This window comes from Apodemus sylvaticus, chromosome 6, assembly GCF_947179515.1.
Source record: "Apodemus sylvaticus chromosome 6, mApoSyl1.1, whole genome shotgun sequence".
Taxonomy (NCBI): domain Eukaryota; kingdom Metazoa; phylum Chordata; class Mammalia; order Rodentia; family Muridae; genus Apodemus; species Apodemus sylvaticus.
The window spans coordinates 107088463-107103343 of NC_067477.1; the positions used below are offsets into that span (position 1 = coordinate 107088463).

The window sequence follows — 14881 nt, forward strand, 5'->3', positions numbered from 1 at the left end:
CATTGACCAGGCAGCCTAACCAAATTGATGAGCTTGCAGATCAACAAGAGATGCTGGCTAGAAATACAAAATAAAAGGGTGGAGGGGTTGTTATAAACTTCAGGCCCCCTCCGCACACACACATGTACAGATACTATAAGCAAAAACATAATAATAGATATTGGGCTATAAAGAGAAATAAAAAGCATCACTAAGGTACTGTCTGGGGGAAAAGAGAGGTTATATCCCTTAACAATCATCTATCAGGTTTTTGTTGTTGTTTGCCTGTTTCTTTGGTGTAGGAGGGGGAATCTATTTACTCCTGAGAGACTGTGTATCTTTGGGTATGTTTATTAATACCTTTCCTTGATCTAGCCCCAGCTATATCAAGCACAGTTATAAATAGTGAAGATATTGCAGTAAATTAAACAAAGATTTGTAATCATGGAGCTACACCATAACAGATTACAGTAAAATAGTTGAGATACTGCTTTAATAAGTCCTCCTAGCCTCCCTTAGAAATATCCAAGAGTAAAATAACTGTTTTGTACCACTGAGTTCCCACTCAAACGGCCTACTAGGCAATAAACAACATCTGAGAGTTTTCTTTCTTTCTTTCTTTTGTTTTTTGTTTGTTTATTTGTTTTTTCAAGACAGGGTTTTTCTCTGTATAGTCCTGGCTGTCCTGGACTTCACTCTGTAGATCAGGCTGGCCTCGAACTCAGAAATCCGCCTGCCTCTGCCTCCCAAGTACTGGGATTAAAGGCGTGCACCCCCACTACCCGGCTATCTGAGAGTTTTCTAGTAAAGGTTACAGAACAGTGGAAAAGCTGGGTGAGCTTGATGTTAAGAACCTTTCAGATCAGCATTCTGCTCTTAATTACAGATTTTAAATGCTAATGTGGATCATGCTTCCACAGTACCCCATAGAGCTGAACCAAGGAAAGATCTGATTATTCATATAGAAATAGTTGAAAACAAACAAAAAGAGACATATCTTAAAATGCACTTACCTTCTAAATTGTTGGTATGTTTTGTACCTATGGGTCATTATTTCTTCTAGTAATTTAATGAACCTTCTTAAAGTCCTTACTTTATTATCCAGATCAAGATAGGTTTCTCTTGCTTCCTGGTACTGCCTATTTTATAAATAAAATATTAAATAAATACACACAAGTAAAGTCTCAAACATATTTAACTGGAAAGAAAAGGAAAAGGAGGAGTGTAAAGGGTCTAAGAACAGCCGATTCCATGAATTTCTAGTCAAGAAATTTCATTCCCACAAAGAATGAATGTTACAGGAGAGAGACAATACAACTGTAAAGAGAAAAAACAAAGTCGAAGCCTGAGAAAATACAGTAAGATGGCAAATGTATGTACATACTCAGGTAAGGCTCAGGGGTGGCAGATCTTAGAAAATACTAGTAAACTGACACCTTCTAAAAACATTATACCAGAAGGTTTTCTTAGTAACAGATGTCAATAAGGGAATGAAGGGACATAAGGTCAATAATGGAATCCCTCCTTCCTAAACAAGCTACGAGGTAAGGCATGGCTACTCAAAAATGCCACAATGGAAGGAAAACCAGCAGCCTGAGGCGCAGATAGGTATCCCCACGCCAGGTTTACAAGGGTGCAAGAAATCCAAACTCAGGACTTGGTGACTGCACAGCAAGAGTTGTTACACACAGTCACTCCTCTTCCTCAACTCATTCATACACACACACATATATATCCATGCATGCATGCATACATACATAAAGAACTGCTGCTCTGAGGCTCGAAACCTGAGCCTTGGGTATTATTCTAAGTAAGTATACTACTTTTGAGTGACATCCAAAGGCAAATAATGCAGTTTAGAAACTGTTTTATAGGTGCACAGCCTACAAAAATGTCTTAATAGTTAGATTGTTTCCCACTGTTTTGAAAATAAAGCTGAGATCACTAGCTTCATCAAACTTGTTTGTTTTTTTTTAAAGATTTATTTATTTAATGTATATGAGTACACTATAGCTGTCCTCAGATACACAAGAGTGCAGTGGACCCCATTACAGATGGTTGTGAGCCACCATATGGTTGCTGGGAACTGAACTCAGGACCTCTGGAAGAGCAGTCAGTACTCTTAACTGCTGAGCCATATGCATGTGGTACCATGGTACATGTGGGAGTCAGAGGATAAACAATGATGTCAGTGCCTTCCTTCCATGATGTGAATGCTGGTGACTGAACTCAGGCCATCTAGACTGGCAGCAGGTCCTTTTCCTGCTCAGCTCCCTTGCTGAACCCCTTTCTTAGCCTTTTGTAGCCTAAAAAGGGGTTTTGTAGAAAAGTTCTAATCTTATTTTTTAAAACCATTCTTCCTCACTGTATATTGTTGTTAACATTTCTTTTTGTTTGTTTTGTTTTGATTTGTTTTCCTCCCGAGACAGGGTTTCTCTGTGTAGCCCTGGCTGTCCTGGAGCTCACTCAGTAGAACAGGCTGGCCTCAAACTCAGAAATCTACCTGCCTCTGCCTCCCAAGTGCTGGGATCAAAGGCATGCACCACCACCACCCAGCTTTTTTTGTTTGTTTGTTTTTTGCTTTGTTTGTTTTTTAAATACCTATTTAAGGAACTGGTAAAATATTTTCTCATTTTACATTGTTACATTATAAACACAGTTGACTCATTTAAAATTGCAACAAATATTCTGTAAAGCACTTTAATTTATACTGATTAAATGCTCTTCAGAAGAGTTTTAACAACTAAAAGCTGTTTCCTCTAAATTCTATTTATTAGATTCTTACATTTGATTTTCATAAGACCTAAGTTACTATGGAAAATGAAGAAATTAAGACTAAAGAAAATTTGATAATTCTCCAAAGTCCTTTAAGTAAACATCAAAATTGTAAACTCCTCTATTTCTCTTAAAGCCTTTCTTTTTATTGGTACTATAAAAAAGCCCATATCACTAAGACCTCAATGACCTGGACTACTAATGTTTTCATTGCATTTATTTTCATGTATATGGAAAATAGCACCTAATTATTTTGATTTGCAGTTTTTAACGACCAGTAAAGCTGAGTATTTTTCTGTTCATGTGAATAATATAAACTGTATTTATGTTAAAATGTCATTTCATATACTGTTCATTGTTATAATGCTCATCTAACAAAGTACTTCAGTAAAATTACATACCAATAGCAACCCTTCATCCAAATTAAACTTAAATATAAAACATGTCTTAATAATATCTATACATAATACACTAAATTAGAAAATTAATGACCACTTACTTCATTATTTCTTCCCGATCTCCATGACTAGCATGTTCTGCCTGAATTTTTTGTCTTAATCGATTAATTTCTTTGTCTAGTATTGATGCAGACTTTTTTACTTCTATTCGTTCTGGGCAAATCTGTCTTGCTTGTGACATTTTCTCCTAAGAAAACATATGTTTGGATCTTAAAATTTTTCTTGACATAATTCATTATGGCTAATTCTGTCAAAATATGCAAAGTAAAGTGAGTTTAAAGACACATATTTATTATCAGCATTTTTTTCTTAAAGATTTATTGTATTTAATTATGTATATGTCCAAGAGTATAGATGACTGTGGATGCCAAAGTTGTTGAATCACCCTGGAGCTGAAGTTGTAGCTAGTTGTTAACACTAGTGTGGGTGCTAAAAAGTAGATTCAAGTCTCTTAGCATGCTCTTCACTGTTAAGCCAGCTCTACCCCACATTAAGAGTTTCTATCCATGTTTTACATTGATGAGACAAAGTTAAATGTCATTAGAAGTGTTCAAGGAAAAGTATATCCCTATGCACAAGACTAATTACTTGTAAGAATTCTACTAGTTCCTAATGAAAAAAAAAAGTAAAATAGTGATATCAGGATGCTGAAGCTGGTGACAGCTTCGCGTGTAAAGAGAGCTATGGAAAACACAAATAGACCATCTTGTTTATATGCAATAAAGAAATACTAAGTATTTTCTTATCCAATATAGATCTTAAATCACAATCTACTATATTATGTCTAAAACAAATATGGAAACAAATTAAGAGTCCCACTCATTTTCCTTGTGACATAAAGCAAAGTCACAAGGAAACTACCGCATACAACAGGACTGCCTTCAATTATTCCCTATACGCAGTATCTATCCAGCTGCGAAAAGTCACAACTGGCAGGAGGTAAACTTAGCCAGCATATACCCCAGCAAGGCATAGACATTAAAAATCCTTTAAAAGGTTTCCAAACTGAGAGATTCATTTTCTCAACCACTAAGACACAATGGAAGACTATCTGGTTTAGTTAGTCTGCACATTCCAAGAGAAACCAAGTCTCTTCTGTCAATTCACAGAAGCACGTTACCCTGTAGGAAACAAAAACTCAAGACAATTTGTTTTTCTCTAGAAATGACATAGAAGAAAAAGGGTCTTAACAAAGAAGGATGAGAACAAAAGAATATAGGAGAGAAAGGAGAGCAGAGAGACAAGAGAGAATAGGAAGCAGAAGAGAACCACCAAAAGGAAACACGCATAGAAACCTCATATGGAAGCCTATCACTCCATAGCTAATTACTAGAAACTAACAAATAGAGGTTGTATGGAAACCAAACACAACAGACACTTCTTAACATTTATACATACATAGAAAAACCTAAGTCACGAAGTAAGCAGGAAAACAAAGCCCTAACTAAACACTGCTTGCCATTAAATGAAACCTCTAACTCCAGGAATGGGTTTCATCTCATTTAACTGTTGGCCTAAGGGACCTCACCTCTTGGAAACCTCCAAGTAACCCAGGCTGCTGCCAGGGCTCTTGGTTGCTCTCCACAAACTGATGGTAAGGCCCTATTGCTGATGACAACACCTACACAAACAACATCACTGGACATGGAGAAGTCTAACTGGTGTCTACCTAAAGACTTCACCCAACACAAAACAACTCACTGAAGGTTTTGTTGCCTCTAACGCTTTGTCTGGGCTTCCCCCTCCCTTACAGATCTTTTGTTTATGTAACTTCAAATTTTGTTCTGGGATTTCTTTGTGTGAAAATGTGTGTCTTAGCATCTATATGAATGTGTTTTGTCTATTTTCTGTTGTTTTGTTTTTATCATCATCATCATCACCATCATCATCAATCTGTTTGCTCTCTAATAAGAAAGAAAATATGCAGATTTGGGGAGAAGCAGAGAAGATCTAGGAGTAGTTTGGGAGGGCAAACTGTAATCAGAATATATTGTATGTAGAAAAAATCTAGTTTCAGTAAAAAAGTAAACATAAACTAGGAAAATTACAAAAATTTTAACAATTTGCATTGTAGATAAATTTGGAAAGAAAAACAACACAAAACCGCTGGATAACCTGTAGCTCCTTCTCCTTCATGTCAAGTTCTCTTCTCTTTTTATTTAAGGTATCCAAATGTTCTTTCTGTTTGTCTTCATAATGCTGCTTCCCTCGTTTTTGGCTATCTACTTCAGAGTCAGCAAGATTTAATTCATCCTGTTTTAATAAAGACAAAACAATCTATAAAGAACAGATCACTAGCAGCAGAGAGGGTGTTCTGGAGCTTCTGAGAACAGTTAGAACACAACTTGGGGGATAAAGCGCTCGCTGCACTTTTAGGTAAGAAGAAACATCCCTTGGCCAAGATCTCCACAATCAGTAACAACCTCCCCGGGCATCACTGAGCAACATGGAGGGCACCAACACGGAGGACACTCCCACTGGCAGGTACACTTTATCTGGCAGCTGCTAACATATCGTGGTGGGAATATTAGGAATACAATTATTTTGCTAGAAAAGCATATTGGTTGTGTGACTGACAGCTACTGTGATATTCAGAGGAGGAGGAGGAAAAACTTCCTGCTAGTACTTCATTACAAACAGCTTTACCAAAAGACACAGCTGCTACCTTTGAAGCCAAGGCAAGAGAGCTAAGGTGAAAATTCTTGTTGCCTTTTATTGAACTTTCTTAAGAACTCCCAAGTCCTGGGCTTGTTTGATCTTTCATATTAATTAAGCAGAGGATTCAAAACTGAACTCAAAGCACAAGAAAATACAACATAAGCAGAGAGAAGCAGCTCAGAGGTACAGTGCTTACATGGCGTATGGAAAGCCCCATGTCTGTCCCAGCCACATATACAAAGCAGAGACACAGACAAATGAAACAAGCCCAAAACACAGCTTGCCTCTCAGCCTTTAAGTTTCTGAGTACATAATTTATCTACTAATCTTAGTTCTACTCTGCTTTGGCACATCACGATTCAGAATAAGTGACCCTGTTCAATTCATTGTTAGCATTAAGATTTTAAATGTTACTTTACTTTTACTGTTTGCAATTCTTGAGACAAAAATTCTATTTACATATTTTTCAGGTTTTGACATTTACTAGTTTCATTCCTTATTTTAAAACAAAATACTAATTTTGTCTTTTTTTCATTCTTAGCATTTTTGTATGTTAATGCTTATTTTCTGTTTTCTTATTTATTTAATGAATATTATCTTTTGTTTTCCTTCTACTTTAATGTTTAAATTGCACATCCCTAATAGTTCATTTACCAGTGAATTGTGCTTTATCAATAAAATTTCAAATTCTGAAAACAGAGAATTACTCATTGAAATGGCATTGACAATAAGGTACAGAACAACAAATCTATCAACTATGGCCTAAAATTCCGTTTATTAATTTATTTATAAATAATTTAATATTTACAATTAATTAAATTCAGCTCATTTTATTTCCACAAATCTAGTACTTACAAATAGTACCTGCTAAAAATAAAGTCAAAGAAAATCAGCACATTGCCATGACTTTAATCCAACCACTAAGGAGGCAGAAGTGGACTGGTATGTTAGTTTAAAGCCATCCAAGGTTGCATAGTGAGAAATATGCATGTTGTGTGTTGTTTCAAAACATGTCAAAGACATCAGCCTTAAAGCTACTGCACAGTGCTGATAATTGGGTTAAGTATCATTTTTCTTCAGGCTGCCTTTCACAGTTGCTAAGCCATGAGTAACCAATGGAGAAATGGGAAGGTTCAGGCAGTGTCAGAAACAGGCATTCAAAAAGACCAGCCTTCTGCTATTTCTGTTGGATAAAGAAGCAGTTAAGGTTATTATAAAATTATTTATTTTTTTAAAAGCAAGAGCAGACTATTTTGTATTAATTGACCTAATTCAACAATTTGTGTTTATATTTATACCTGATCACTAAGAATTTTTAAGGCAAGTTACAATGAGTTTGTTGAATAATCTCTAACATAAAAGACATAGAAGACAGAATAACAATTATATAATACCTTAAGTGGATCTGCTAGCTCTGAGAGCTGATTAATCTTCAATTTAATTGTATCATACTTATTTTCTGCTTCAATTTTTAGACTTTTAAGATTCTCCATGTTTTCTTTTTGTTGCTCCATATTTTTCTCCACCATTTGCATTTTTATTTTATTTTCTTCAGCTTCATCTTCCTGTTAACATTTTAAAATAGAGTGTTAAATTAAATGTCATCCAAAAGAAAAAAATATATAGACAATTCTGAGGAATGGAAAAGAGCAAATATCAGAGCTAAGATGAACAAAAAAGCAAACAAAATATTTACATACCTAAATGAGAGTTTATAAAGTAGAACAGACAGGTTCAAAAGAAGGAATGCCATTTGGCAGTCAAGTAAAAAAAATATTCAGTCTCAAAGTACAATCAAAAGCTATCACATTGTCAAGATATACTTAGCATATGTCAGTATGTATTTTGTGACAATGTGATAATGGCTAAGTAAAAAAAAAAAAAAATTAAGACATAACCTATATCTTTAATGTAGTTTATCAATAAAGATAAAAAGCAGGAACATGACTACTAACAAAACTCAACAGCCTAAAGCTCTGCAGCACAGGAGCCTTCCTGCTTTGCCCACTGCTTACAGCAGGTATACACTGCCAGTCACATAGGGTAAGCCATGAATGATTTGGCTTGTTTGTTGCATTCCGGAAAAGTTAAATTGTATGTCACAGATAGCTCAAAAATTAAAATACAGAAAAACACATAAAAAATTAAGATGGAACATGAACCCAGAAAATGAAATACACAAAGATCAACTCAGACTGACTGAAAACATACTCCTGACCTCTCAGCCCTTGCAGAGAAACTAACATTTACCTTATGTGGTACAAGGAAAATCAATTATGCATGCAAGTCACATACATAGAACATTAAAAATTCCAAAGGCCATACTTCAGGTAAAATCTCATATGTTTTATGAATGGCAACAGCAATCATAAAGATAGCTACGATTAAAGGATCTATTTAAAAGTAAGACTTGTGAGCCACTAAGCTAAGTTGCTGTTTTATCCTTCAACATTTAAATTGAAGAAAAGTATTTTACCAAGGTTGCAATATCTACGGATTGGTGTTCTTCTATATTCTCGAGTTCTCGAATTTCAGAAATATTTTTTCTTATTTTCATCTAAAAAAGGAAGCATACAGAATTTAATAAAAACAAATATCCTTGAAAGACTATATTAAACCACAAAGATCTACTATGCATCTAATACAGCAGCATGTAGTAGTTAACAAAGGGAATACACCATTATTAAATGAACCAAAGGAGGTTCAAGCATGCCCGTGCAGTCCACCTCCATCAATCTTACTTAATCCATGTCTACACAAAGAAGATAGAAGAAATCCACTTTAGGATTCAAAATGATCACATTGTCAAGTCAGAAAGAGAAAATGATTTCGTAAAATACCCAAATTTTCAAATTATTGAAAGATTACTATAAAAATCCAGTGTTTCCCAAATAGCCAAATAATGCCTGGCAGGTCCGTGTAGTTAAACTTATTTTAAGAAAAGCACTGTAATGTTTCCACAATTTTTACTAATGCTTTCTCTTAAGTTTACAGGCAGTGTTTAACTGTACCTAAGGTCATCAAGAAACAAAATTTTATGTTCATTTTTTTAAAACCTAGGAGTATTAATAGATAGAACACATGTATGCTGGCTAGTTTTATATCAACTTGACACAAGCTACAGTCATCTGGAAGAAGAAATCTTAATTTTAAAAAAAACATAGGCAGTGCTACCCTGACCTGGTGGTGCTGAGTGCTCCAAGAAAGCAGAATGGACGCGCCTCAGTAAGAAGCATCCTTCCTGGCTGCTGCACCCGCTTCTGCCTCTAGCTCTTGCCCTGGGTTCCTACCCTGACTTCCTTAAATGAGGAACTCTGCTGTAGAACTTTAAGCGTGAAACAAACCTTCCCTCCCCGAGTCGCTTTTGGTCATGATGCTTTATCACAGCAATAGAAACAAACTGTAATTAATGTAACACATAATTGAAAACTTTTCCTAAGATTGGCTTGAAGTAAAATATTTGAGAAGATGAATGACAAAATTATACAATTAACTCTGAAACATAAGTTGGAAAACCAAAGGCTATTATTTAGGTTTTTTACCTTTATTTCTTTATAATGTAGTTGGCACCTTTTTAAGAGTTCTTCATTGCGTTTAATATCTTTCTCAAGGGCAGTCAGACGGTGCTGAAGATTTATTATGTGGCCCTTTTTATTTTCAATCTCAGTCTCCAAGTCACTTGATAGAGAAGATAAAAAATACTTTAACTCTCAGATATCTTGCTCCTTTACAACAAGAAAAGTTTCTTTGTAAGAACCTATTTGCAAAATGCTATTCCATTAAAGCAGTTGTATAATCCTATCAAATTAAGAAGTTAGTTATTAGTGAAAACTAACAGAAATGGCAAAAAAATCATCTAAAAAAGTTTTACTTATTTGATTAGCAAGTGCTATAATACAAATTATATGCTCTAAGAATTATGCATGGAGTTAGGTGAAGCAGAAATAGGATGAATAGTCAATCCCTCAAAAAGAAGATAGACCATATTATAGCATTAAATAAATATGAATAGGACAAGATATTTTCCCTCACAACTATAGAAATACAGATGTGGTTCTGGAAGAATGTTTTTACCAGCTAGGCTAGCTGGGGGTTCATGTGTGCACATGTGCAAGTAAACGCACAAGTAAACATATGCATGTGTGCGCATGCACATACACACACACACACACACACACACACACACACACACACACACACACACACACGAGGAGATATAAATAGCTTAACAATTCTTGTTTAAGAAAAAAATGCTAAGAATATGTATGGAAAAGAAGAAAAAAAGGACAAAGAGATGGACTATAAAGATGGCAAATGCCAAAACCACAAAGGTTCTTGGCAGCAGTCCAGCAAATGCTACACAGTGTTCTGTCTTACTAGTTTATACATGGACAAAGAACATTTGTTACCTAATGATTTATTGATTATGTTCATGTATAAATTACCCACTCCCTCTTAGCACATTTTGGTAATGTCTATCAAACTTTTTACCATTCAGTTCAATTTAATAGACAAGTAATCAAGCACTCTGAGAGCCTGCTTACACATCATACATACTTTCCTAATGGGAGACTGGCTGCCTTGGGATCCACTTGGTGCATTGTTTTTTCCTCCAACTTTTTTTCTACCACTTATCAAGAAACTTTAAATCTCCAAAACCTTGAAATAACTTCATGCTACCTTTAATAATCACATGAAAAGTATTCACTATCTGAAAAAGAAACGGAACAAACTCCTCCTTTGCTTCCACATGTAAGTCACTTAGAATCCTTTTATTTTGGCACAACTTTCTTGCCCTCCTCTGGAGTGATGCTGGAGGATAACTCTTGAACCTCATGAATGGAGCAGTACTCTTTCTCCTCAGCCTTGGCCAAGCAGGAGGACAGCAGCAATAGCCCTTTATCTGAAATTAATTTATCCTAAACACACTCTAAGTCATTAACTCATACCTAAGTGTCAATTCATCAAATGGCAGCAGTATAGTATCAAAATCTGTTTTCTATAAACCACTGTATGTAATCTGAACATGATCCTTTTTTTTAGGTTCTCAATTTGTCTTCTCTTTCAGCTCTATTTTCCCAGGCCTAAATCTATCAACTGACCTCCTTTCTTGCTCTCTCAGTTTAACTCTATAAATGAGATACAGCTCCTGTGCATTCTTTATTTCTTCAACATGAAATGCTTCAGAATGTGCAAAGTAGCCTTTTGCAGGAGACACATTAGTCTTCTCCATGTTGTTCCAATTTCAGTATGCATGCTGCCCAAGCAAGCACTAGCTCATATGCTTAGCACAGAACATACAGCTTGAGGACAGGTAACAATGTATAGAAGAACTGTTAAGGATATTTTATGCAATTTGGTCCTAAATACTGTTATCAAAATAAGTGCTGAATTTCACATCTAGTTAAAGAAATTTTAAGACATAACACAAAATAAATCACAGAAAATGGAACCCAAAGGGGACAGTGGGAATAAAATAGTGAAGCATGTAATTCAAACCTTATTTCAGAATCCACATCTCTGCTTAGAAACTTGGGTCTTGTATTTTCAGATGAATAATAACGTCCTGCAAAAACTTGATCACCATCAGCAGTAAAAGCTTCTCTACAATTTTTGGGTGGCTTTTGAGACTGCATGACTGCACGAGCTACAGAATTATTCTAGAATAGAAAAGTATATATTTTTTAAAACACTGCAAAAATATTTCTGATGGATGTATTCAGAACTTTTACTCACTGGTAAGAAAATTCAACTATTTTTATTTAAACATCGAAATAATTTCCATAATAATAATATATTTATGAAATATTTTACAAACAACCAAAACTGACAACAGTTTCTTAGGAAACAAAATACACAAACCAATCAATGCTATATTATCCTATAGATTCTCCCATAAGATAAAAGTATAATAGTGAAATATATCTATGAACAAAATTAGTTATGAGAATTTTTAAATGGCAGGAACCACATAAAGCACATGAACTATTGGCCTTACTTTGATCAGCAGCACTGTCTCGATGCTCCGCATGTCAATCAGGCTATTTGCAACAACAGCATTGTCTATTTCTAAAGCTGTCAGAACAGTTGGAAACTCTGGATGGTAAGCAGCTCTAGGACACAAAGGGTACAACAAACTTTAAACACAAGCAAATTTCACACACATAAAAAGCCAAGTATGTAATTTAGACTACAGAGAATATAAAATATCTGATATTTGAACATTTATCTTTAAGAGGTTTATTTGCTGAACAATTACATTAAAATAGTGTTAAGAAGACACTGTTTTAAGCACACAGAAATATGAGTTTGTGTAATCTCTTAACAACCACTATAACATACGTTATCCTATATTTTCTGATGAGGATACGTCAGAGAGCTTACAAGTTCCCTAACATCCTCAAGATAGTTAAGTGGCCAGGGTAAAATTTAAAGTAGGCAATATATATTTAAAACCCAAACTCACAACTATCATGCTCAAAATTGATTAAAGTAGTTATAGTTATAATTTGTAAGTCATTACTTCTCCTATAACAATACATAGACATAAAAGTTAATTAAAACACATCTTAACTAGCTCAATAACTTTTACTGAATAACAGCAATGGGGATAGCTCAGCAAGAATGCTTAATCTGCAGGCATGAAGTTCAAATGCTCAGTATCCACATAAAAAGCTGGACAGAGCTGTAAGCCCATCACTGAGGCAAGCAGGTCATGAGAGCTTGCTCACCAACAATCCTTTTATAAATGAATAAAACACATCGTATCTGATACAGTAAGTATCTGATACAATCAATGTCCTAATAGTTCTGATATTTTTTACATTGAAACATACCATTGTTATATTAACATTTCAACCATAGTTTACAAAGTTCTTCACATAAATATATATATACACAAGTCTCCTTTAGAACACTTAAATCAGCTCAACATTATTAGACTTACTCAAGGCTCTTATCATAGCCGGTCAACAATAAAAATACTATAATTTAAATCCTTCCACTGCTTCAACAACTCTGTACTTTAGAACCTTATACTTGATACCAACTAAAACACTGACTCTGTAATTACTCAGACCTGTTTTATGAATCTATAATTTCTCAGTCTTACCGAAACTTTTCCTCCTAGGTTACACCTATTAAGCCTGAAGACTTCATAAAGCCAGGGCTACATTTTCTCATACTTTTAACTAATTTCTTAAGAGTACCTTCAACTGTTTCTCTCCTGCTGTCATACCCACACATTCAAATAACTTCCATAATGACTCCCTCATTTGAGCTAACCTATATCCTTACCTCCTTCAGTTATAATTTTAAAAAAAGGACATTCTAACTGATATCTATAAAGAAGTTATTACTAATAAAAAATCCTGCAACTATTATAAGTTTCATATCTTTAGTGGAGTATTATTACTCAAATTCCTCAGTGATGCTCAGCAACTAGCTTAAACTTTTTAATAGCATAATTTCCAAGCCTCCTATGCAACTCCCAAGGTCCTCATTCTCAGTATATGAACTCACCCCCGTCCCAGGAAACTGGAAATATACTGCGCAGCAAACTGAGCTCCTCTTTACACCCTTTCACACTATACTGTGAAACCAGACTTTATTTATTTTGCTAAATCCCTGCAAACAGTCTAGAAAACCACACGCCAACTTGACAGGGATAAGGATTCCCCTTCACCAAGGGTCCCCATAGCAGGTCACACAGCAGTCCCTACAACTGTTCAGGACTCTTCTTTCTGGTCCGAAAATAAATGAACAAGGGCTAGAGAGATGGCTCAGAGGTGAGATGTGCTAGCTGTTCTTACAGAGGACGCCAGCACGCCTTTAACTCAGCTCCAGAGACTCAAGCTTCCTTTTCTGGCACTATAGGAACAGTCCTCATTTGTACAAACCAAGATCCCTTACCTCCTGATAGTTAAGAAAATGAAATAAATCTTTAATAAAAACACACGTTCTTCCTCATATAACTTTAAAGAACACCTTCCTCCTTCCCCATATGGCACCCACCAGTCATGCAGGTCACCAGTGCAGGTGTAGCCATCCATTGGGTCATTTTCAAGATATGCAATTGCAATTAAGTGTTTCTGTCCTTAGATGAATTCATTAGTTAAAACGCTAGTCACTTAACATCTCTTCTATCTTACCTAAGAAATAACTTAATGCCTCCCTCATTTGAGCTAACCTATATCCTATATTTTATGATCCATTTTACTAATGCTTAGAAACAACCAAAGGTAAGTAAGTGCCTCTACACAAATTTACTCAAAAATGAATGTGGTACTAATAGACCTACAAAATAACCAGAAACGGTATTATTTTGACAAAAGTGAAGATAAAAAAAAATTTTCAAAATGCAATCTTGGACTCATATATTTATTTTATTTCACCTTTGTTTTAATTTTGCAGTAGGTTTCTAGGTCCTAGGTTCAAAATATCTCGAGTAATTAGAACTATAGGTGTACACCGCTGTGCCAAGCTCACATATCTCTCTATAAAATGGACGGGCCAGCTAGAGATAATAAGAGTTTTGCTATCACCCCCTTTAGAAGAGAACAGTTCTCCAAGCATCCTATGAAACATCTTTCTAACTGTACACACAATTCAGCAAAACCAGAAACAGTATTTATCTGATTACCTGAGTCTCACATCATATACCTCATTACGAAATTCAGAAACTATTATCTGTGGCCGAGAGGTCCCTGGTGGATAAAACTTTTTCATCAACGACTGCAGTACTCTTTCATCAGCATGATTATGGCAACAATAAGCTTGCAGAAGTCCTTTTAAACAAGATTCAATGGCCAGAGCAAGCTCAGGGTCCCGTAGATGAATGCAAGCACCTAAAAGTGACCCCCCACAAAAAGAGCACAGGATTTATAAACACTTAAGTAATATTGTACTACAGAGAGAACACTCCCTAGAAGAACTTGATTAAAAAGTTTCTAAAACCCTAAATAGAAACAAATGAAAATAAATGAGCTGGGACTTTCAAACTAAAAGACGAC

General features: G+C 35.2%; 1 protein-coding gene across 4 annotated transcripts in view; it reads right to left on the reverse strand.

The window, feature by feature from the left end:
• Positions 1–14881, reverse strand: part of Smc6 (structural maintenance of chromosomes 6) — a 59136-nt gene that overhangs the window by 19335 nt on the left and 24920 nt on the right. For 3 of the 4 annotated variants that reach the window (XM_052186100.1, XM_052186101.1, XM_052186102.1), the window contains 9 exons: positions 14512–14716; positions 11869–11983; positions 11370–11530; positions 9413–9548; positions 8347–8427; positions 7265–7435; positions 5328–5465; positions 3254–3399; positions 993–1118 (listed from right to left, as the gene is read on the reverse strand). In XM_052186100.1, the coding sequence (XP_052042060.1) occupies positions 993–1118; positions 3254–3399; positions 5328–5465; positions 7265–7435; positions 8347–8427; positions 9413–9548; positions 11370–11530; positions 11869–11983; positions 14512–14716 (1279 nt within the window). The other variant, XM_052186103.1, reaches the window with a different exon arrangement.